Source organism: Ptychodera flava, chromosome 2, assembly GCF_041260155.1.
Source record: "Ptychodera flava strain L36383 chromosome 2, AS_Pfla_20210202, whole genome shotgun sequence".
Classification (NCBI taxonomy): Eukaryota; Metazoa; Hemichordata; class Enteropneusta; family Ptychoderidae; genus Ptychodera; species Ptychodera flava.
Genome location: NC_091929.1, coordinates 41,485,496 through 41,507,421, shown reverse-complemented (window position 1 = coordinate 41,507,421; position 21,926 = coordinate 41,485,496). Strand labels below are relative to the sequence as shown.

At 42.7% G+C, this 21,926-nt stretch overlaps 1 protein-coding gene across 1 annotated transcript; it reads right to left on the bottom strand.

Annotated features, from left to right (window-relative positions):
* Positions 1-141: 141 nt before the first annotated feature.
* LOC139120963 (uncharacterized) lies at positions 142-20,684 on the bottom strand. The gene is made up of 8 exons (XM_070685554.1): positions 20,178-20,684; positions 18,901-19,497; positions 17,971-18,580; positions 16,591-17,202; positions 5,004-5,615; positions 3,541-4,152; positions 2,138-2,749; positions 142-1,831 (listed from the first exon to the last, which is right to left on the bottom strand). The coding sequence occupies exons 4-8, from the start codon at positions 17,144-17,146 to the stop codon at positions 1,218-1,220; spliced, it is 3,006 nt and encodes a 1,001-aa protein (XP_070541655.1). The 5' UTR covers positions 17,147-17,202; positions 17,971-18,580; positions 18,901-19,497; positions 20,178-20,684; the 3' UTR covers positions 142-1,217.
* Between the last annotated feature and the right edge of the window lie 1,242 nt (positions 20,685-21,926).

The following is a 21,926-nucleotide window of genomic DNA, read 5'->3' as shown; positions in this document are numbered from 1 at the left end:
ACGCGACACCTTGATTATCAGTCAAAACCGATTGAGTTCTTTAACATGTTTGAAGATGCTACTATATCAGTGTCATTTGTACATTCACACAAGTTTTTCTTTAAAAATCGCTAAAAAGCCAATCAAACAAGAATGAAAATATTCAGGTTATTGCTATATCTTGACATTATTTATTTAACAATTTATGGAGTTTGGGTCTAATTTCCGGGTTCCTTGTAAAGTGTTTGTACAATGATGCATAAAAGCACTGATGAACAACATACAGGAAGAGAAAAGAAAAAGAGGATCCATAAAGATCCATACATATTGAAATACACTAACGTATGCATGACTTGGAGCAATATTCATATTTTAGTAATGTACATTTCAAGTACATTGCTCTACAGCCAACACGTTCACATAGTGTGCATACGCCTTGCCTGCTTAAAACATTGCAGCATGGGAACAATGTTGAGAGCAATATGAAACATAATTCATTTTATAGTACTTATTTATTGATATTTCGTCTACATGTTACCACCATAGCGGGTATTGCTCACTACAGAATAACCTGGTTTTTTTAAATATTCATGGAGAAATATAGTTCAATAATCTTGCAGCTTTTGATGTCACCTCGGTTGTTTGTAATGAAAATTTTCCAGAAACAGCAAAGAAAACTTTTTTAAGCTTTTGCTTCCTTATCTCTATAATCAAAAATTTGGTTACAGGAAAAGTAACCACAATTCTACAATTTAAAAATTCAAAGTGGCCGCTATATCCTATGTTAACGCCATAATGAAAGTGAAATTTTACTTTACTCCACAGGATTCAGAATGAGTCAACACGGGCAAAGGGCACGTAAATTGTAAGAATGTTTGAGTCCGAAAAGCTATCTTTGACGCGCACTCTACATATTATGCCAATCTCAAAGTCTCGACTGAAGGCTTAAGGTACCAACTGAATAACCTGGTTAAAAGTTTACCCAGAATTAAGGATGAATAAAATTATCAACAATCCTGATATGATAACCTCTTAGGATAAACAAAAATTTGCTAATATTTTAATTATTGAATTACATTTATACATACCAAGTCCGAAAAGCAAAATAAACCAATCTGACCGTGTTTCATCCCCTGACAGATAATTATCATAACATGATAAATATACTTTAATCTTGATCATTCATTAGCAATGTCCTCTACAATATGAAAGCTACTAAATATTAGCCTGAATGGTTTTCAACAAATGTCCCCTATCTCCATGGAAACGTCACCTTCCATATAAAGATCTCCAATATTCCAAGCAAATACATCGCCAACAAGGGAACAATTTCTTTCTAATTCTGAAATTACGTCTGCTGGAAGTACCCTTGACCACATGTTGAAATGTGTTAAGCTACCAACGAGTGCCTGGTTTGTGTCATATCCTCCACCGACAGTGTCCTGTTCCTGGCCTAAAACTAAATAGCCACTGCTTTTCACCCCATTACCGGATTGGAACCCACGACCACTCTTGGTAAGGACGCCATTGTGGTAATATTGCCAGTGACCATCGCCTGACGACCACGTGAAGCACACGTGATGCCATGCACCATCATCGATAGGCGGGGCTTTGATGATTAGCAGGGCGTTGCTGATGTAGACGTGGAAGCCTTCGCCAAGATAGTGGATTAAAAATTCATTGTCGTGTTCAGATGCAGCATAGGACACCAGAGCTGCATTGTGTCCAACCTCGACGATTTTTGCCCAAATGCAAGCAGTCAGACTGGACATCTCAGGTATCAGTTTGGAGACAATTACGTTGGTATTCGGGCTCCGCAGTACAACAATCGTGCGATTCGAGATATGCGACACTGGAAGAAAAAGTATAACAAATTAGGCGAAAAATTTAACTTATCGTAATGTCGATTTTGATGACCTTAATAACGAGACCGTGAAAAGCGACCATGAAAATACCTTCATTCGGAATAATTAATTTACCCGTTTTATCGTTGGGAATAGAGCACTGGAACAATTACAAGACATCAAATATGAGGTTTAGTTGAGATTTAGTTGCTGGTTTGTCTGATGTACGAACCTGTGCCTTATGAAGGGTATAAGAGTTCATTTTATGTGACATTAGGGTGCAATTTCGCTAGAGGACTGAACTTTTCACTTACAGCATACGTCTTCTATCTTCAGAAGAACGTCCCCCTCTATGAAGAGATCACCGATATTCCAAGAAAAGACATCGCCACCAATTGAACAATCTCCGGCAGTTGCAGCAATTTCATCGGCAGTAAGTGATCTGGACCACAAGTTGAATTCTGTTAAACTACCAACCATTGCTTGATTAGTATCATATCTTCCTCCGACAGCGTCCTGTTCCTGTCCCAAGACTAAAAATCCACCACTGCTTATGGGATGCCCATTCTGAAAGTCACTTCCTTCTTTGCTGATGACGCCATTGTGATAATATTTCCAACCGCCATCACTAGAAGACCACGTGACGCACACGTGATGCCATGCTCCATCATCGATAGGCGCTGTTCGAATAACTAGCAGGACACCGTCAATGTACACGTGGAAACCGACGCCATAATAGTGGATTAAAAATTCATTGTCGTGTTCAGAAGTGGCGTAAGACACAAAAGCTGCATCGTGTCCAGTCTCATTTATTTGAACCCAAATGCAAGCAGTCAAAGCAGAGAGTGTGGGAATTGGTTTGGATACAACCACATTTGTACTTACTGAAGTCAGTTTGAGTATTGTCCTATCTGAAATATGAGATACTGAAAAAAACACAAAAAGAAACCTTTTAAATGTGTGGCTCAAAAGGCCTAGTATTTGCCTCTCGGTTCTTTTAGAAATTAATTTTGCATTTACAAGTTCTAAAATTACCTCTATTTGACAACACTAGCTGTGTATGTTTTGACATTTCTGCTCTGAGCAGACCCTAAAGTCCAATGGAATTTCCGCCTTACATTTAAACAAGTACCTCCATTGAAACTACTGTGACGTTAAAACAAGATGGCTCCCAAAGTCAATAAACCTCTTTGCAGTGTTGGTCAGTAAATAACGAAGGACCTGTTTATCACATAGCTTTTGCGTTTCTTTCACTGAGTAAATGTACGACATCTAGATTTTGTATAAAGCTACAAATATGTGGCCATATTCTAGGATGCAAGCTAAGACACAATATACATTCAAAACAAGTGAAATTAATAGAAATAACATGGAAGAAACTGGCCATTAATATAATAAGATAAAATGACTTCGGAAAATATATGTGAATATATTATGACTTGCGGATTTAGAACCTTGAAAATGGGATTACATTTCAGGTTCTAATATGAGGTAGAATTTATTCACATCGGCAAGAATATGAAAACTGTGCCCGACATTTCATTTTTTTTTTCCGGAATCCACCGACAATGTGAATACTTTTTTGCCAAAACATCACCAGACCAAATTTCCCAACTATGTTTAAAGATCGTATTTATTACTTTTCAGCTACGTGGAATTCTAAATGCAACAACGTGAACATAGAAGGTTGGAGTAATTATTAACAGATTATACTTACAACAGACATCTTCAATCTTCATTGAAACATCGCCCTCTATGTAAAGATCACCAATATTCCAATTGAAAACATCGCCGCCAATTGAGCAATACCCAGTGACGGTGGCAATTTCATTGTCATTCATTGCTGTTGACCACATATTGAATTCTGTCAGACTACCAACCAGTGCTTGGCTTGTTTGGTAACGTCCTCCTACGGTATCCTGTTCTTGTCCCAACACAAGAAAGCCGCCGCTCCTTATGGCATACCCTGTTTGATGTCCACTGCCAGCTTTGTTGACAACACCGTCAAGGTAATATTTCCAGCTGCCGTCACTTGAAGACCATGTGATACACACGTGATGCCATGACCTATCATCGATCGGCGATGCTGGAATGACCAGAAGTACATTGCCAATGTACACATGGAAACCAATGCCAAAATAGTGGATGAGAAATTCATTGTCATGTTCTGGCACAGCATAGGAAACTAGGGCTGCGTTGTGTCCATCCTCGTTGATGTTCACCCAAATGCAGCCACTTACAGCAGACAACTCAGGAATCATTTTAGAGACTATTACGTTTGTGCTATCTGTCTTCAATTCCAGGACAGTTCGATCTGAAATGTGAGACACTGAGACACAAAGAATGTTAGGTATCTTCCATATGAAATGTATACATACAGCAAGGCATTAATAATACCAATAATACTTCTAATAAGGCCTTTACAAGTAGCATCAGAAGGACTAGCATGTACACCACCATCATCACCACAGCAACAAATACTACGTCATTTCCACTCAAACATTTGGAGTATTCCAACACAGAAGAGCCTAGATTATCGTCTTCGAACAAAAACGCAGATTATCACCATGGTCATACTTGTCCCCGTCATCCATTCCATCGCAGTGAATATCATTCTGACGTAAATTTACAGTTTCTGCTGTAATTTCAAAGTCAAGTGCACGATACTAGATGGCAGTTAGTTGGTTCCAAATGTCGTAGCAGCATAGCCAGATTCTTACCTCTATAGCGAGCTATTATCTAAATTGATTATTCAGGCGAAAGAAAGAGATTAATGTACAAATAAACCGCACCCAGCTATGGTATACCCGAGATTTTGAACAGTTAGCGACATAAAAGCACGAGAGCTAGCAGAGCCTATCAGTCAACTGATGAAAAAGAGTGGTACTATATCCATTGCTGAAGTTGTGTGTTACTGTTATGTCATAACAGTGCTCTATTCGTGCCACACAGCGAATATAGCAACTATCATGACGTCTTTTCCAATAAGATCGTTTGCATGTTATAATATGGAATACCCGCTATTATATGAATAATTGAATTACGTAAAGTGCTGAATGGCCAAAGGAGAATGATGAACAAAAGCCAAATCAATACAAATCTCTCTAGCATTCTCTCAATTACAATTTCTGATTGACAACTGTTACTCAGATGTTTCCAACAAGTAAGAGTTCGACTTACAGCATACGTCTTCACTTCTCTTTGAAACATCGCCATCAATGACAAGATGGTCAATGTTCCAAGCGAACAAGTCCCCGAAATGAGAACAGTCTCCAACAATATCTGTGATTTCACCATCAACCAGTGCTCTCTCCCACATATTGAATTCTGTCAAACTACCAACAAGTGCTTGATTTTGGTCAAATCGTCCCCCGACGGCGTCCTGCTCTTGTCCTAAAACTAGAACGCCGCTACTTTCTATGCGGTAATGGGTCTGGTAATCACGGCCAATGCTGCTGACTGCCCCGTTATGATAATACTTCCAGCTGCCATCATTTGAAGACCATGTGATGCACACGTGATGCCAAGCCCCATCATTGATTGGCGCTGCTGTGATGACTAGAAGTACGTTTCCGACGTACACATGGAAGCCTACGCCAAGGTAGTGAATTAGAAATTCATTGTCATGTCCAGATACGGCGTAAGATACCAGTGCGGCATCGTGTCCAGCCTCTTCGATTTTCACCCAGATGCAAGCAGTAACAGCGACCAACTCAGGAATTGGTTTGGAGACAACTATGTTTGTGTTTACTGTTTTCAGCTCGAGAATGACTCTGTTTGCGAATTGTGATTCTGCGAATAAAACCAACAAAACAATAAAATGACTCACAGAGGTTGAACAAGATTCCTATCCGAAAAATGCTACCTAATAAGATACCAATGCCCGTTACTGTCTACCTGTTAAGAAATCGTCGTAAAATTTGTTCAAATTTCTGATTTTCATAATTAGGAATCACCTTCCTAAGAACCAGGCTTGTCACACATTTGTGATACAAGTCTTTGCTTTTCTGTCAATATAGACAATGCTCTTGTAGAAAAGTGCTCGCGTTTGCCTGCGGTCTTTTCCACGGATAACACTACTTGCACCAATGAGCCTAAACGGCGTTAATATTAATGCAAATAATAATTGCTCACCTCTCGTTAGCCTTGAGCGTCGGACACAAGGTGCTGTTCATACGTCGGTCAACGGGAGAGTAGACAGACTTGCCCCAGGGCATGATGGTTGTTGAAGCGCCTCCTAGCGACCAGTTGGCAAGGTCCGGTCGATCTGCATTCACCACACTCCTCCCCTGTCTGTTTTCAGGTCTGGACACTGGTACCTGCTATCTGCACCTTTGGTACTTGTCACCTCCGGTGTTGGGGGTAATATAACCCCTCCAATCATTAACCATTAACTTTAAAATCCCAAACGCTCAAATTCAAAATTCGAAACATGTTCTGTTCAACTCTTAAAATTCAAATTAACTCTCAAATTTTTTTTTTGTTTTGAATGAGATGTCACTTTGTTCCCATAGCCTTTTGGAGCATCCCCCCGGAGACAGGTGCTTATACTCCTTGGTGTCCGAATCCCCACCAGACCGGCTGCCGTAATACAGCTGCCGGGCATTAAGGGTAGTTGCTTGACACATCTCTTCAATCCGCACTCTACGCACTCGAGCTACTATCTGGGCCACTTCCCCCAAGTACGCAGGCGTGTTCACCCATGGTCCTGGTCTTACTCGGTGATGTGGCGAGTTCGATTCAAGGAGGAGTCGGTCAACCGACACCTCCCGCAGAGCCATCTTCTGCACGTCATCAAAATCCTGCACGCTCCCGAAAAACCAAAATAGCATCGCTGGAAAGTGGTGCTCCACCATCTGCGCATCTCTGGACTTCCGGAAAAGCTGTGCAAGACCATAGGTTGTATTGCGGGACACCAATCTCTCATCTTCAGCAGAGCGTAGCTGTATGTTTCTTCTGCATATTTATCTCCAGGTGTTCCCACAATATGCAGAATAACTGGTTTCTCCGGCCGGATCAGCTCAACCATCTCCTTGAAAACCCTTGTTTGGATACCCCATTCCTCAACGGGACCAGATCTATCGAGTCCAACTGGACCAAAAGCCGCCACTTGTGGTGCTCTCACCAAATAGCGAAGTACCCCCTTCTTCTCTGGTGTGAGTTCCTTCGCTCGGCTGGGATGGACACCCACCGCAACCTTCCATTCCTCCTCTCGGGTCAGATCTACTGGGTATTGGTTTGGATCTGTGAACACTTCCAGCCCTCCGATGACGGCAACGGGTGTGGATGGTAATCGCCCCACCTCGGCTTCCAGCAAATCTGCAACAGATCGCTCTGACCGTCTGCCCCAGATCCTGGTACTTGTTCTTTCTCTGTCCCAGTGCGTATCCCATACCCGAAGACGACTTGCCTCTTTACCTAGTCCTACAGATACCAGATACCCTTGTCCTGCAGGTGGAGCAAACTGTCTTCGCTGATCTTCTGTCACCCAACAGAGCAAGATGCACACAACACGCCAATGTATCAATGCGGCAGGTGAGTTTAGGGGATGAATGGTAAAGTGGGGCGGTTCCTTCCACCTCATTTCTACACACAATACAGACATCATCCGTATGTTGTCAGCATTCACCCTGGCTGTCTTGGGAAGCAGTGGTACGCCATCTTGATTGAACTTGTCTAGCAACCCCGCGATGGTACCCCGTGGCCCAAGAATCCACCGAGCTAGCTTCTCCAGTGCCAATCGCATCATCTGGGATCGAGTTGTTTTCTTTTTTCCCGGAGGTGGACATTTATATGTCTCTTTAAACAGTGCTCTTTCATTTTTCTTGTAACCTCACGGCACCCGGTAACCGGGCACCGCATGGCTGCCCCCAAATCACCTCCTCGTTCCTCAGTTACGCTTGAGGGCTTTTCCTCCATAGCGCAAGATTTGACTACTACCCTGAACTTGCTGTGTTCTTCCCCATTTACGCTTGAGGGCTTTTCCTCCATAGCATGTGATTCGGCGGCCATCTCGAACTTGCTGTGTTCTTCCCCATTCACGCTTGAGGGCTTTTCCTCCATAGCGTGTGATTCGACTGTTGTCCTCTCTTCTGCCTTATCCATAATTTCTCCCCAGGAGGGTTGGTTCCCAGGAGATGGAGATTCAATCTCCTGGGAATTGTCAAACTCCAATTCCTCACCAGATGGCAGCTCTATTACAGCAACATCACCAGAGTCTGCTGGATTTGCTGCCTCAATACCTTTGGTTGATAGCTGTACAGGATCACGCTCCGGAGTCTCCAGTGCTTGACCCAGTGTTGGCATCATCTCCTTCCGCTGACGTTTTATCTCACCTTCAGCACCTGCCTGGATGAGCGCTTGAGTTGTGGTTTCCTTCGCCCATTCCGGATGTTGCAAAAGGCGAATATCTCGATATGCAAATGGAGAGTCCTGCATAAGGGTCTGGTATTCCAGCCCCTTGTTATTCTTCTTCTTAGACTTCCTATGATGAGATGTCGAAGCGGTGGAAGCCATGGTTCCTGTAAAATAAATAAACAAAAATTGATTATTAGTCAATATGCACCCCCATGGTATACCATAGGAATACTCTCTGCGTTTTAACCTTAATCTGAATTTATTTTTCCCCTCCTATATATTACTACCCTATTGCTCCTTGCAATTCGGACAGTAAAATGTGCTTGTGGGAGTCACCTCCCGGGGTTCTACTCCGACACATTCAGAGTGGAACCATTCATAACATGAGTCACACTGCACCATGTGTGTCCCAATATCTGGCCCTCTACAGATGCAGTAACGGTCACCATCCTCTGCCCTATCGGTCAACATAGCCACTTTTTTGTACTTCTCTATCCACCGTGGTAGTGGCTCGTCCTGGCATAGTTTCAACCGATCGTGATGTGCGGTGACTACTACTCGTTGTAACTTTACCTTATATATGTATGGGGTGATTTTAGCTATGACGATGCCCGGTCCTTTCCAAGGGAATGTAGCTTTCTACACTTCCCTTTGGTAGCTGGTGTATTGAGGACATACACACAATCGCCTTTGTGATAACTCTTAATATTGACCCGGAGGTCATAGTCACGTTTCATCCGCTCCTGACTAGCTCGGAGTGTCCCCCGTGCCACCTCATGAGCCTTAAGTATAGACTCTTCCAGTTCTGCCACATATTCGTTGGTTGTACGAGATATCGGCTCGCCGGGTAATCTGAACACTAGATCAGCAGGAAGGTTAACCTCTCTACCCAACATCATTCTATTGGGAGTGAATCCGGTCATTCGGTTCACTGAAGCACGCATTGCTCCTGCAATCTGCGGCAGATAGCGATCCCATGTATGCTGTGATTTACCAATATAGCAACGAACGCGTCCATCAGAACGTTATTCTGCCGTTCAACTTGGCCGTTCGCGGATGGACGATACGACGTGGTGCGTTTTTTGTGGATATGCAGTAGTTCGCACACTGCCATGAAAAGCTGGCTTTCAAAATTTCTTCCCTGATCAGTAAACACCTCAAAGGGGTACCCGAACCTGGCGAAGAAGTTGTTAATGGCTGCCTTGGCAGTCATTTCTGCTGTTTGCGATGGCAATGGGATGCATTCGACCCATTTAGTAAACTGATCGACCATCATCAACACGTATTCATTTCCATCCTCAGTCTTGGGAAGTGGTCCTAAGAAATCTAGGTGGACTCGCTCCATGGGAGAGCCCACATGGTATTTCACCATATTGTACCTGTTCTTCTTGTTCTGTTTCTTGTTCAGATTGCACACCGAACACCTTGTCACAAACCTCTGTATGTCAGCTATCATACCATGCCAAAAATATTTCACCCGAACCTTTGCCAGAGTCCTCCCTTGGCCCTGATGTCCTGCTGACGGAATTGTGTGATGGAGGTCTATAACTTCCTGTTTCATTTCATTTGGAATCACCAGCTGCTCAGGACCACCATCCACACATTTTCTCCATATTACTCCATCCCTGATATGAAACACCTCCCGATTTGTCCAGTAGTATTTTACCGCAGGACTGGCAAGTGCCAACTCACTCTGTTCTGCCTCTTTCTGTTCTTCAAGCCAGGCCCGCAAAATCTGCAATTCCGGGTCTGATACTTGTGCATCACTCAACTTTTCTAGGCCATACCCTAGAGTGGCGGTGTCCTCCTGACTTTCACTACTTTGGGTTACCACATAGATTCGATGTTCAGCTGACTCCTTTTCCATTGAAATTATGTCTATGTGGGATAATGGTGTTTCCTCAAAGCTCTTTCTTCAGTCAGGTTTGACTCTTTACCATTTGGAGTCAACTCAGTGCAACCCACATCCGCGCTGTCTTCCGCCATTTTGTCATTCATCGGTGGTGAATCAGTCACCTCTGATACGTGTGATGGTTCAGCTTTAGTATCTGTTGGTTGGAAGCATGAAAGTGGCTTAGCCTCTTCACATCCAACCATCCTAGCTAGTGGTATTATATCGTCAACATCTTCAATGAAGTCACCCCACTTGGCGTGTGCTCGCTCACAATATCGACAGCCACCACATGGTAGTTGTTGCAAAGGCACACCATGCCGATAGGAGTAGCAATTGACACCTGCAGGTCTACGTGAGAGTGCATCTGCATTGACATGATTGCGGCCAGGGCGATGTTCCTCCGTCATATTGTACTGGCTGAGCTCCTCCAGCCATCTAGCCAGCTGCCCTTGTGGTTCCTTGAACCGGAGTAACCAGATCAAGCTATTATGATCGGTCCTAACAGTGAAATGATTCCCTAGGAGATAATGCCGGAACTGGCGGGTGAATTTCACCACTGCCAACAACTCTTTTCGGGTTGTACAATACCTCCTTTGTTCTGCTGTCAGCGCAACACTAGCAAATGACACCACCCGTTCGACTCCGTTCTGGACCTGGATTAACTCAGCTCCAATTGCCAAGTCTGAAGCATCAGTATCTAGTATGAAAGGATCCTCGCGGTTGGGTAGAGCAAGTACTGGAGCGGCAGACATAGCATCTTTAATAGCTTGGAATGCATTTTCCTGCTCTGATGTCCACACAAATGGTTTTTTCCCAGTCACTGCATACAGCGGTGTCGCTAGTTGTGCGAAATCTTTGATGAACGCCCAATGATAGTTAGCCAAGCCGGCAAAACTTTCGACCTCTTTGGTATTTTGAGGGGTGGGCCACTCCTGTATGACTTTGATAGATTCGTCCTCAAGGCCAAGTCCATCATCTCGCACCCGCCTTCCAGGAAAGACACTTCTCGCTGGAATAGCTCACATTTCCGAGGTTTTAACTTGAGTCGGTATTTCCGCAATCTCTGGAAGACGGCACGTAGATTCTGCAGATGATGTTCAAAATCTCGTCCTAGTACCATAATGTCATCTAGGAAGGCTAACACTACTTCCCACGTCAGACCCCGGAGTACCAGGTTCATAACGCGACAGTAGGTTGCAGGTGCATTGCATAGCCCAAACGGCATCCTTACAAATTCAAAAAGGCCATATTTGGTTGTGAATGCCGTTTTCTTGCTATCCCCTGGTGCAATACCGATTTGCCAATACGCGGAATTGGCGTCTAGCTTTGAAAACCAACAGTTTCCTGCGAGTGTATCCATGCAGTCTTCCACTAACGGCAATGGAAATACATCCTTATGGTATGGTTGTTCAAAGCTCGGTAATCAACGCACCAGCGAACTGAACCATCTCTCTTCCGAACCAGCACTGGCGCAGATGCCCACTCAGATATTGACGGTCGAATAACTTTGGCATCTAACATTTTCTTCAGATGTGACGCCTCTTCCTCGGCAAAACACATGGGCGTTCTCCGCATACGTTGTTTGATAGGTCGAGCATCGCCTGTGTCTATTTTGTGGTGTATTGCTGTGAACTCACCCAGGTCGAACTCATTTTCTGCGAAGACGTCCTGGTACTCAACCAACAAATCCTTTAACTTCTTGCTCTCGTCTGGTTGGAGTTGGGTTGAAGATTTGTTGAACATTTCCTCTAAGTGATTGGGCAATGTTTTCGTATCATTTGTGAGCTTGACCTCGCGAACTTGAAATCAAGTTCAGAGTCAGCATCTGGTTCCAATGGGTAATCAACTACTTGTATCTCAGTAGCAGTAGCGACTTGTTGACCTCTAGGCAATACAATGGTTCGGTCAGTTGGATTTACTAGGCAGATTTTTGGTTTTTCACCTGTCGCATGCACTGTCCGTGGAATAAGCAGTTCCAATCCATCCACCGGCTCTACCAGATACTCATCTAATTCCAATTCCAGGTTGCAAGTGGTGCGGACTACTGAATTCGGTGGTACCCTAGTTTTCTCCGACAAAGAGACTGTTGCCGTTTCACTCGGTTTTCCAATTCTGCCATATGCTAGTGGTATCACTTCGTCATCAAACATTAGGAAATTGCTCTCCATGTCCAACCTTACTTTTCTTGCTCGCATAAAGTCAGCCCCCAAAAGCATATCATCACCGATTGGAGCTACATAGATATTTTCTCGAAAGCAAGCTTGACCAAGCTGTAAGGTAATCGGTCCAACCATCTGTGCTACCATGGTTTTCTCTCGGCTTGCAGTCTGCATAGTGATTTCCTTAATGACCGGCAACTCGACACCCAAAGAATTGTAGAGGTTGTCTGAAATGATCGTCACTTCCGCGGCGGTATCCACTACGGCCTGTACTATTTTCCCTTCTACTTCGATAGGGACACTGTACATTGATCTTGACACTAACAAGCAGACAACTGGATCCTCTGACAAACCATTGTTGACCTGGCCATTGTCAGATGTCCCAGCCCCTATGGCGTCTGTGACACTATATACCACACGGACACCGGATTATTCCCAGTCTCTGTCTGGACATCGGATACAGTCCTACTAGTATTGGGGATAGAGTTCTGTGATCCATGGTCATCGTACTTGTCAACGAAGGATACTTTCTTTTCAGATAAGTTATCTGCTCGTTTCCTTGGACAATCCTTGCGGAAATGCCCTCGTTCTCCACACCCAAAACACGCACCTGGAGACGGTGAACGGCTAGTCGCTCTTGGTCTCCATGTTGTGGTCTGCTTGAGTTCCCTAAGCTGTGCGGTAACCAGTTCGAGTGCGGCCCAAACTCCAGCCATCTGGGTACCTATCTTCGCCACCTGTTTCTCCAGTCGTGACATTCTGCCTTCTCCATTGGAACTTTGATCTGATCGGAACCGATCTGTTCGCTCATACCTCCGCTCCGGTGAGGGTTACGTTTTTCTACTCTCGTTAGGTTGTGACTTTGTTGCAGATCTGATCCTCATTGTATCTTCATCCCCAGAGCACGGACTAAGACGGCGGACATCTTTTCGGGTTGTTTTTGTACCAATATTTCTTTGTTGTTGTACTGGTACCAGCGCACACCATCAATGGCATCTTCCATTGTCTTTGGTCGTTGTGTGGCTGCGGATAATCCCGCGTCCCTATCCAAGCACCCTTGACAGAACCTCATCACCGCTTGTGATTGAGTAGCTTTTTCTGAGAGCTCCGGAAATGCATGAGCAGCAAGGGTCAATACCCTGTCTGCCCACTCCTCCAGTGTCTCATCGGTTGATTGTCGAGAGTGTTGAAATTTCATTTGTGCTGCCTGTGGTAATTCGCTGTACCCAAAACGTTTTTCCATCCTCCGTATCAAATCAGAATAACTAATATTCTCTTTCCGTTCAACCAACATTGTATAGAAGTCGCTAGCGGCACCCTCCAAACACCAACATAAATAATCTCTACGTTCGGAATCAGACCACTGCTGAGCATCGGCATATCGTACAAACTTCATGAAGAAAGTCCGCCATTTACCACCTCCAGAGTATATCAACGTTTTAGGGATTGTCGTCGGACCACAGCGTCGCCCCCCGGTTCCACCAGTGGGCGTATTGTCTCCTGGTTCGTCGTTATTATTCCCATTTGATGTGTTGATGTTCCGACCTTGACGGCCCATAGGGTCAACACCCCTGGGATGGTCTGGGCGGACATCACTTCTTCGATAATCCATTAATAATTCTCTGTTTCCTGAATTAACCCTGTTGGAATATCAGCCTTGCCTACCCATAGGGTTAGCATTGCCATCAGATTGTCTGTTGTCAATACCAGGCCAATCAACCCGGCTATTTGACCTCTTACCTGTGAAAGGAATTTCCTCATGACCTCCCACGACAGGCGGTTCCTGATATGGTGTTTGACCAGTCCCACCACACCTCTGGGAATTGTCCATGTTTTGACCTTGATAATAATCTACCACTGAGGGCGCTCCGCCAGTTGTTTGTTGACCATAGCCCTGGCTAACATTTCCAACGCCAGCTGTGTAGTAAGTGGGATTGGCCGCTAAAGGGAATGGAGGCCGAAGAGAAGGCATCATCATATAAGGCCAGCCTGAATAGCCAAGAAATTCCTGGCTAAATACGGAGGTTGATGAGTTGGTTGTCCCAGCCCAACGGTAGGCTGATTAACTGACCCCTGTCCACCCATGTATATACCCTGTTGGACCCCTTGATCAAGTTGTCCGATCATCCTTTCTTGATTTCGGTCAACCTCAGCAAATCCAGGTCCTCTATTTGAGGGTACATTGACTGGGGTCTGTGCCCTCCCGTCAGAAACAAATTCTCGTCCTCTATTGGAGGGTAAACTGACTGGGACAAATCCTCGTCCTCTATTGGAGGGTATACTGACTGGGGTTTGTGCCCTCCCCTCAGAATAAGTACCCTGGGGTGTCCCATTGAACTATATCCTCCATCAGAATCACTACTCCCATCCTCACTCTCCCCCTCAGCTAAGAGATCACAGGAGTTCCTCCTCTGGGTACTACTGGTCTGACCCTTATTCCTGTCATTAGAATTATATTTGTCCTGTAATTGGTCCACAATTTTTGCCAATCCTGCAGGACTTACTTCACCAGCTATATTATCTTGAGCAGATTGTACGTCAACAACATCAAAGGTCACCTTCTCATAAAATTCATCCGATGGACAGAAATGTTTTATTTTATGAAGAAGTGATGATGTAATGGTCCCATGCTTATGCCTTAACTTCATTATCTCTTGGGCTACTTTCTTACCCACCCCGGGCAAACTTTTTAATTCCCTAATATTACAAGTGTTCAAGTTAACTTTATCCATGTTTAGACTATTATCTAACGTCTAATATTAACTAAATATTGAAATATTTCTAAACGTCAGTTATATAACAGTGAAGTTTAATTTATATGGATAATAAAAATCTAGTTAATATATCTAGTAATTTTGGAACAATAGACCAGCAAAAAATCACTCCAGTCTATGCAAACAACAATTTGTTAATTTCCTACTTACTTGTAAAATCGCAAACAAGACCTAAAATTGTTTACCTATTCTTCTAAAGCACACCAAAATGAACAATTTCCATACGAATAGAAATATGTCACTACCTTCCTGCACCCACTATTTAAAATTGAGAAACCTAGTGCCGGGAAAATGTAACGGTAAATTTACTGCTCAAAAAGATTTTGTTTAAAATTCACTTTCTAAAAAATGCTATGAATAAATCGGTTTAAGTGAACACTTTTTTCTTTTTAATAAATAAAATCGTTTATTTTCTGAAAATTGTTCAAACAGAAAATTGAATAGATTCTCGTGCGCGCGAGCGAACACCCACACGCAACGAGAGAAATCAACGGACGACCGATTCTCTCACCTGTCAATCACGAGCACAGAACAAAAGACGTTAAACTTTAAACAAAGGAAATGGTCACGTGAGCAGATCGCGGGCTTTGCCGCACGCGACCAAACGTCTAAAAATTTACACAAAATTTCCCGATTGACAAAAAATTCACAGAAAATACACCCAAAACTCTCTAAAATTCACAAATAATTCAAATGCAACAAATTCAAAAAGATTTAATATCACCACTGACGTGCAAACGGTAGGTACGGGACGCTTGATTCGCCTCGAACGAACTATTTGCAAGTTAACAATGCCTCCCCGTCGCGAGGCCACCGAGAATTTTTTTTTGGAAAAACGCTATTTATCCCCAAAATATATACGTATTGTACGCTGGGTTAGTTAGCTGTCCCAATAAAATTTCTCAAATGACGAGGGCCACTAGTTTCAGTCACGAAAGTAAAATTAACGGGTGTTTTCGGGTCTTGACCAAAACGTTTGGCATCCCACTATCCTTTTTGCTGAACGACTAACAGCTCGCGCTGCGGCTTACGCCAACACTGTCGATGCAAAAATTCAAAATTTTACCAAACGTAAGGAAAATCCCCTAGGTTTTGTGCTCATACAAGCTGGTTTTTGACGAGTGCTTCAAACCTTAAAACACTCTTTCCCTTCCTTTTTGATAAAGAAAGAGCGGATCGCTGGAAAGAAACGAACGGTGGATAAACCACCAGTCGGGTAGGAATATGTATTTCAAATTCCGCGGCTGGAAATTATCGCACAAAGTTCGGATTTCTCGCAGCGCCAATGTAGAAAAGTGCTCGCGTTTGCCTGCGGCCTTTTCCACAGATAACACTACTTGCACCAATGAGCCTAAACGGCGTTAATATTAATGCAAATAATAATTGCTCACCTCTCGTTAGCCTTGAGCGTCGGACACAAGGTGCTGTTCATACGTCGGTCAACGGGAGAGTAACAGACTTGCCCAGGGCATGATGGTTGTTGAAGCGCCTCCTAGCGACCAGTTGGCAAGGTCCTGTCGATCTGCATTCACCACACTCTGGTAATTTCGATTATAAGGCAACATTTGATGCTTGAAACTTACCGCAAACGTCTTCTGTTTCAAGAGAAACATCGCCTTCTATTTGAAGATTAGCAATATTCCATGCGAATACATCACCAAAAGTTGAACAATCTCCTACCACTCTTCGAATCTCAGCCCCACTAAGCATTCGAGACCACATGTTGAATTTTGTCAAACTACCGACCAGTGCCTGGTTTGTATCGTATCGACCACCTACAGCGTCCTGTTCTTGTCCCAATACCATCACACCCCCATTAGCTATAGTATAGCCAATATGATGAGCTGTGCCAGCTTTATTGACGACCCCATTGTGGTAATACTTCCAGCTGCCATCATGTGAAGACCAAGTGATGCACACGTGATGCCATGACCCATCGTCAATCGGCAATGCTGCGATGACCAACAGCTTGTTTCCAATATACACATGGAAGCCAACGCCAAGGTAGTGGATCAGAAATTCATTGTCATGTCCAAATATAGCGTAAGAAACTAGAGCTGCGTTGTGTCCAGCCTCGTTGATTTTGACCCAAATGCAAGCAGATATCGCAGTAAACTCGGGAAAGAGTTGAGAGACCATTACATTCGTGTTTGTGGTCTTCAGTTTAAGAACAGTTTGATCTGAAATGCGAGACGCTGACAGACAAAGAATGTTATGTAAACGACATGCAATGAATGAATAGCATGTTTACAGCAACAATAAGCAACAATGATGCCATTTCAAGGACCATCAAAACGCCAATCACTCCCCTACTTTATCGTGTTTATGCAAACATTTATTCAACTTTAATGTGGCAGCATAATTTGTCATCTCTGAACGCAAGTGATGATTCCATCGCCATAATACGCCATAGCATTAAATGAATTTGTCATTATTTCAGCTGTATTGACCGTCTGCGCAGTTTTTTCAAAGTAGGTAGACAATACAGCGCCCACTTTATGACACACGATTGTGTTTACAAAAACTTCAGAACTTGTAATAGTGACGTCATGAGTAGTTTGTGTGTATCATAAGTTGGAAATTAATTTTTAGAATCTATATATCATCATGGTCACAGTTTGTTCTTACGTATGTTATTATCAGCAGATATTTCAAAATAAACTCTAGTTTTAAGGGTTTTTTCAAAAAAGCTTAAAAACACCTGAAAGGCAAATTACATTTCTCGAGGTCATGGCCGTATGTTATCCATATTCGTCATTCTTATGGAGAATTCGAATGAAGATCGATGAGAAGTATTATTACAAACAGGGCTAATATATGAATAAGCACATTACCAGTTACATCGCTCTATGGCTCAGAGGGAAAATACACAAATCTAGTATGTGCTATGTCTGCCTAGTATCTCTTAATTGGAGTAATTGAATGGCCAAAAAACTGCTACGAACTTTTCTAATTCTACTTACAGCATACGTCTTCACTCCTCTGTGAAACATCGCCTCAATGACGAGATGGCCAATGTTCCAAGCGAACAGGTCTCCCGAAACAGAACAGTCTCTAACGACATCTGCAATCTGACCATCAGTTAATACTCTTTCCCACATGTTGAATTCTGTCAAACTACCAACAAGAGCTTGATTCGGGTCGTACCGTCCTCCGAGGGCGTCCTGCTCTTGTCCAAAACTAAAACGCCGCCGCTTTCTATTTCATAATGGGTCTGATAATCTCGGCCAGCGCTCTTGACAACCCCGTTATGATAAAACTTCCAGATGCCGTCCTTTGAAGACCATGTGATACACACGTGATGCCATGCGCCATCATTGATTTGTTTTGTTGTAACGACTAGAAGTACATTTCCGACGTATACGTGGAAGCCGGCACCAAGGTAATGGATTAGGAATTCATTGTCATGTCCAGATACGGCGTATGACACCAGAGCCGCATCGTGTCCAGTCTCATTGATTTTCACCCAAATGCAAGCAGTCACAGCGACAAGTTCAGGAATAGGCTTAGAGACTACTATATTCGTAGTTATCGTTTTAAGTTCAACTATGGCTCTGTTTACGATAGGTGTTTCTGAAAGAGCAAAGAGTGGTCGTACAACTTATAGAGGTCGATAACGTTACCGAATACCGCTTTTTGAATATTAGAATCACAATTCACAAATTACACAATATGTAAAACCACTCATACCTTCAAAGGTACCTTTCAGCAATCCTTAGACACAGCTGGACATGTATATATTATATAGAACGAGAGTTAAATTTCCCAGCACTTTGATAGTGAGTGAACTTCATATCCTTTTTATAAACCGTCGTATACATGCAGTGGGCTGCTAAAATAACCAGGCCTGATATCTGATCATTTATAAAGCAAATTTGATGTATGAGACTTACCGCAAACGTCTTTGGTTTTCAAAGAAACATCGCCCTCTATATGCAGATTAGAAATATTCCATGCTAACATATTACCGGTGATTGAACAATCTCCTATTATTGATTTGATTTCATCTCCATCAAGCACCCTTGACCACATGTGGAATTGTGTCAAACTACCAACAAGTGCCTGGTTTGCATCGAATCGACCACCTACAATGTCCTGTTCTTGTCCCAACACCATTACACCACCACTTGCTATCGTGTATCCAGTATGATAAGCTGCTCCAGCTTGATAGAGAACACCATTATGATAATACTTCAAGCTGCCATCATGTGAAGACCACGTGATGCACACGTGATGCCAAGCACCGTCATCAAGAGGTGGTGAAGGAACGGCCAGCATTTTATTGCCAATGAAAAATGTGAAGCCGATGCTATAATAGTAGATTAGAAATTCATTATCATGTCCAGGTATAGCGTAGGACACAAATGCTGCGTCGTGTCCAGACTCGGTAATTTTCACCCAAATGCAAGCAGTTAGTGCAGATAGTTCAGGAATTGGTTGAGATACGGTCACAATTGTTTCGGTCGTCTCAAATTCGAGGATTGTCAAATCTGCAACAGGGAAGCAACATAAAACTGTGAAGTACTCACTAACCAAACCTTGTTCCAAATCTCTGTGATGGTTCATCAATGTTCTTCTCGAGGGATGCGTCATTCGGCACACACACACACACACACACACACACACACACACACACACACACACACACACACACACACACACACACATATATATATATATATATATATATATATATATATATATATATATATATATATGTATATATAGGAGGGCACATTGTATACATTTTGTGTATATATACATATATATAAATATATATATACGAATAAGAAAAAGCGGGCGTAAGATAAAAATAAATGTTCTATCTCTTTCACAAAGAGTAAGGAGACAAATATGGAGACAAAAAAGCATTGCACGATTGTAAATGCCGATCGATGTCTTTTTCTTTAGTACAATTGGCTCTAACCTTTCGTCCACTAACCCTTTGATGTGTGGCTCCACCCTCCCTATTGGAAACAATAATAGCTATAAAAGATATTTATAATACGCCTATTCTCGTTGACCTCTACGCGCAGGGCGGGATTTTGATAAGAATTTAGAGACAGGATAAATTGGTGAAACGAAAAACAGCTTGATACACTAAAGTAGTGTTGTGAAAGTACTACATTGAGTGCACTGCACTATTATCTGTGAAAATTAATTAACTTACCATCACTTTGACTCGTCTGACTTGTTCCTGTTATAATGGCTATCTGTTCCTGTAGATGGTTGATTTCTGAGTCTCTGTCTTTCAGCTGTTGTACAAGACTTGAAATCTGTTCAGTAAACGAATCATACATGGTGTACACGGTATTTTGCAGATTTTGGACGATTTCATTCTGATGATAGATCAGATCATGATTGCTCGTCTTTTCTTTCCGCAAAGCTCTCATTTCCGTCCACACATCAACTATTTTCGATTCAAGTCGTTCGACATCGGCTATAACGTCGCCAAACTCGACCAGCGTCTTGTTAAGGTCAGGGCAGGTGCCATCTCCGTCAACGTTGAACGTAAACACATAAGCGCAGACGTCAGATCTGTGACAATAATTATCACCAGAGACACATTCCTCACTTCGGATCAATCCCGGTTGAGCGAGGCCGACAATCCAACCACAAAACAAAAAAGTTGTGACTGCAGTCGAAAACAACCAGGGAGCGGTCTTCGCCATCTTAGCGATTGTGATGTGACATGTCCTTGGGTACTGATTTACAGCGAGATAACTTTACCTGTACCACTGAATAGGTTAATATTGATATTAGATAGTGCGTAATCTTTATTAAGGTAGAACATGCCATGGGACATATATTCGGACTCTCAGACTGAAACGATACCTTTTTGGCCCATACCACTTGTTGGGTCTCATTGTGCAGCACATGGAAGAAAAGAAGTCTTATTTTTGTTCAAATTGGAAATTTTATTCTCCCCATAGAGTTGACACAGGGATGGTGGCCATTTGAATTTCAAATATCAGTAAACATTAGACGAATTGTTACTCTGGTATCGTATTTTTGCAGAGTGACCCCTGATTTTTGTTCTTGATTTCGAAGGAGAGTGGTTTTACGTTTCTTAAGGGAAGTTTGGGAAAAAAGGTTGTCTTTCAGTTTTTAGGCGCGAACTACCTTAGGCCTAAGCGGTCATGCCAAGATTTACATTGTTTACACGCCTTATCTTCCAAGGTCTTTCTCATAAATCTGATTGTAGCGAAACAATGCAAAGAACATTGGGGCCGCGGGGGCCTTCGGCCGGACACCGACCTCAACTGTAACCTACATTTTAAAGGACTATATACACTCTACCCGATCCCCAAATATGGAAGTACTCATGAATATTTAATTAGGACAGCGCCTTCTCATTATACAAACCTTTGGACCAATCAGATGGTAGCTTCAGGTCATAAGCAAACAAAAAGGCTTCAAACAACACACATTTCGCATGTCCAACTTCAATGCTTTGAAACAGAAATTTTTATTGGTGGCCAACTCTTTTTGTTTACGGAAAATGATCTTTGAACCCTGGGCATGCAAATATTATTATTATTATTATTATTATTATTATTATTTATTTCTTAAAAAGCGCACTCCACTACGTCTCAGTGCTCTTTACAAGACTTAAAAATGTACACAATTAAAAAGAAAACTGAATGAATAAAAAGTAAAAACAGGCAGATAAAATTAGCAAAACTGATTAAACACTATAATAATCTTAAAAAGGATATGTTTTCAAATAACGTTAAATGAATCAATTGAGCAGTCAATCTGATTATTAAAAGGAAGATCATTCCATAGAATCGGCGCCGCAATAGAAAAGGCGCGGAATCCATAGCTTTAAGTTGTTGTATTAGTGTCGCGCCTCTGTAACAATAATTTGCCTGACGAACGAAGGGTGCGACGAGGAATGTGGATGTCAATCAATGAA

What these genes read in the sequence shown, in the direction of transcription:
- LOC139120963 (XM_070685554.1), bottom strand. Translation starts at nt 17,146, where the DNA reads ATGGTCTCTCAACTCTTTCCCGAGTTTACTGCGATATCTGCTTGCATT. An exon ending in GAAGATTGAAGATGTCTGTT is followed by an intron (nt 2,750 to 3,540) that starts GTAAGTATAATC and finishes TGTTTTTTTCAG; the next exon opens with TATCTCATATTTCAGATAGG. An exon ending in GAAGATAGAAGACGTATGCT is followed by an intron (nt 1,832 to 2,137) that starts GTAAGTGAAAAG and finishes TTTTTCTTCCAG; the next exon opens with TGTCGCATATCTCGAATCGC.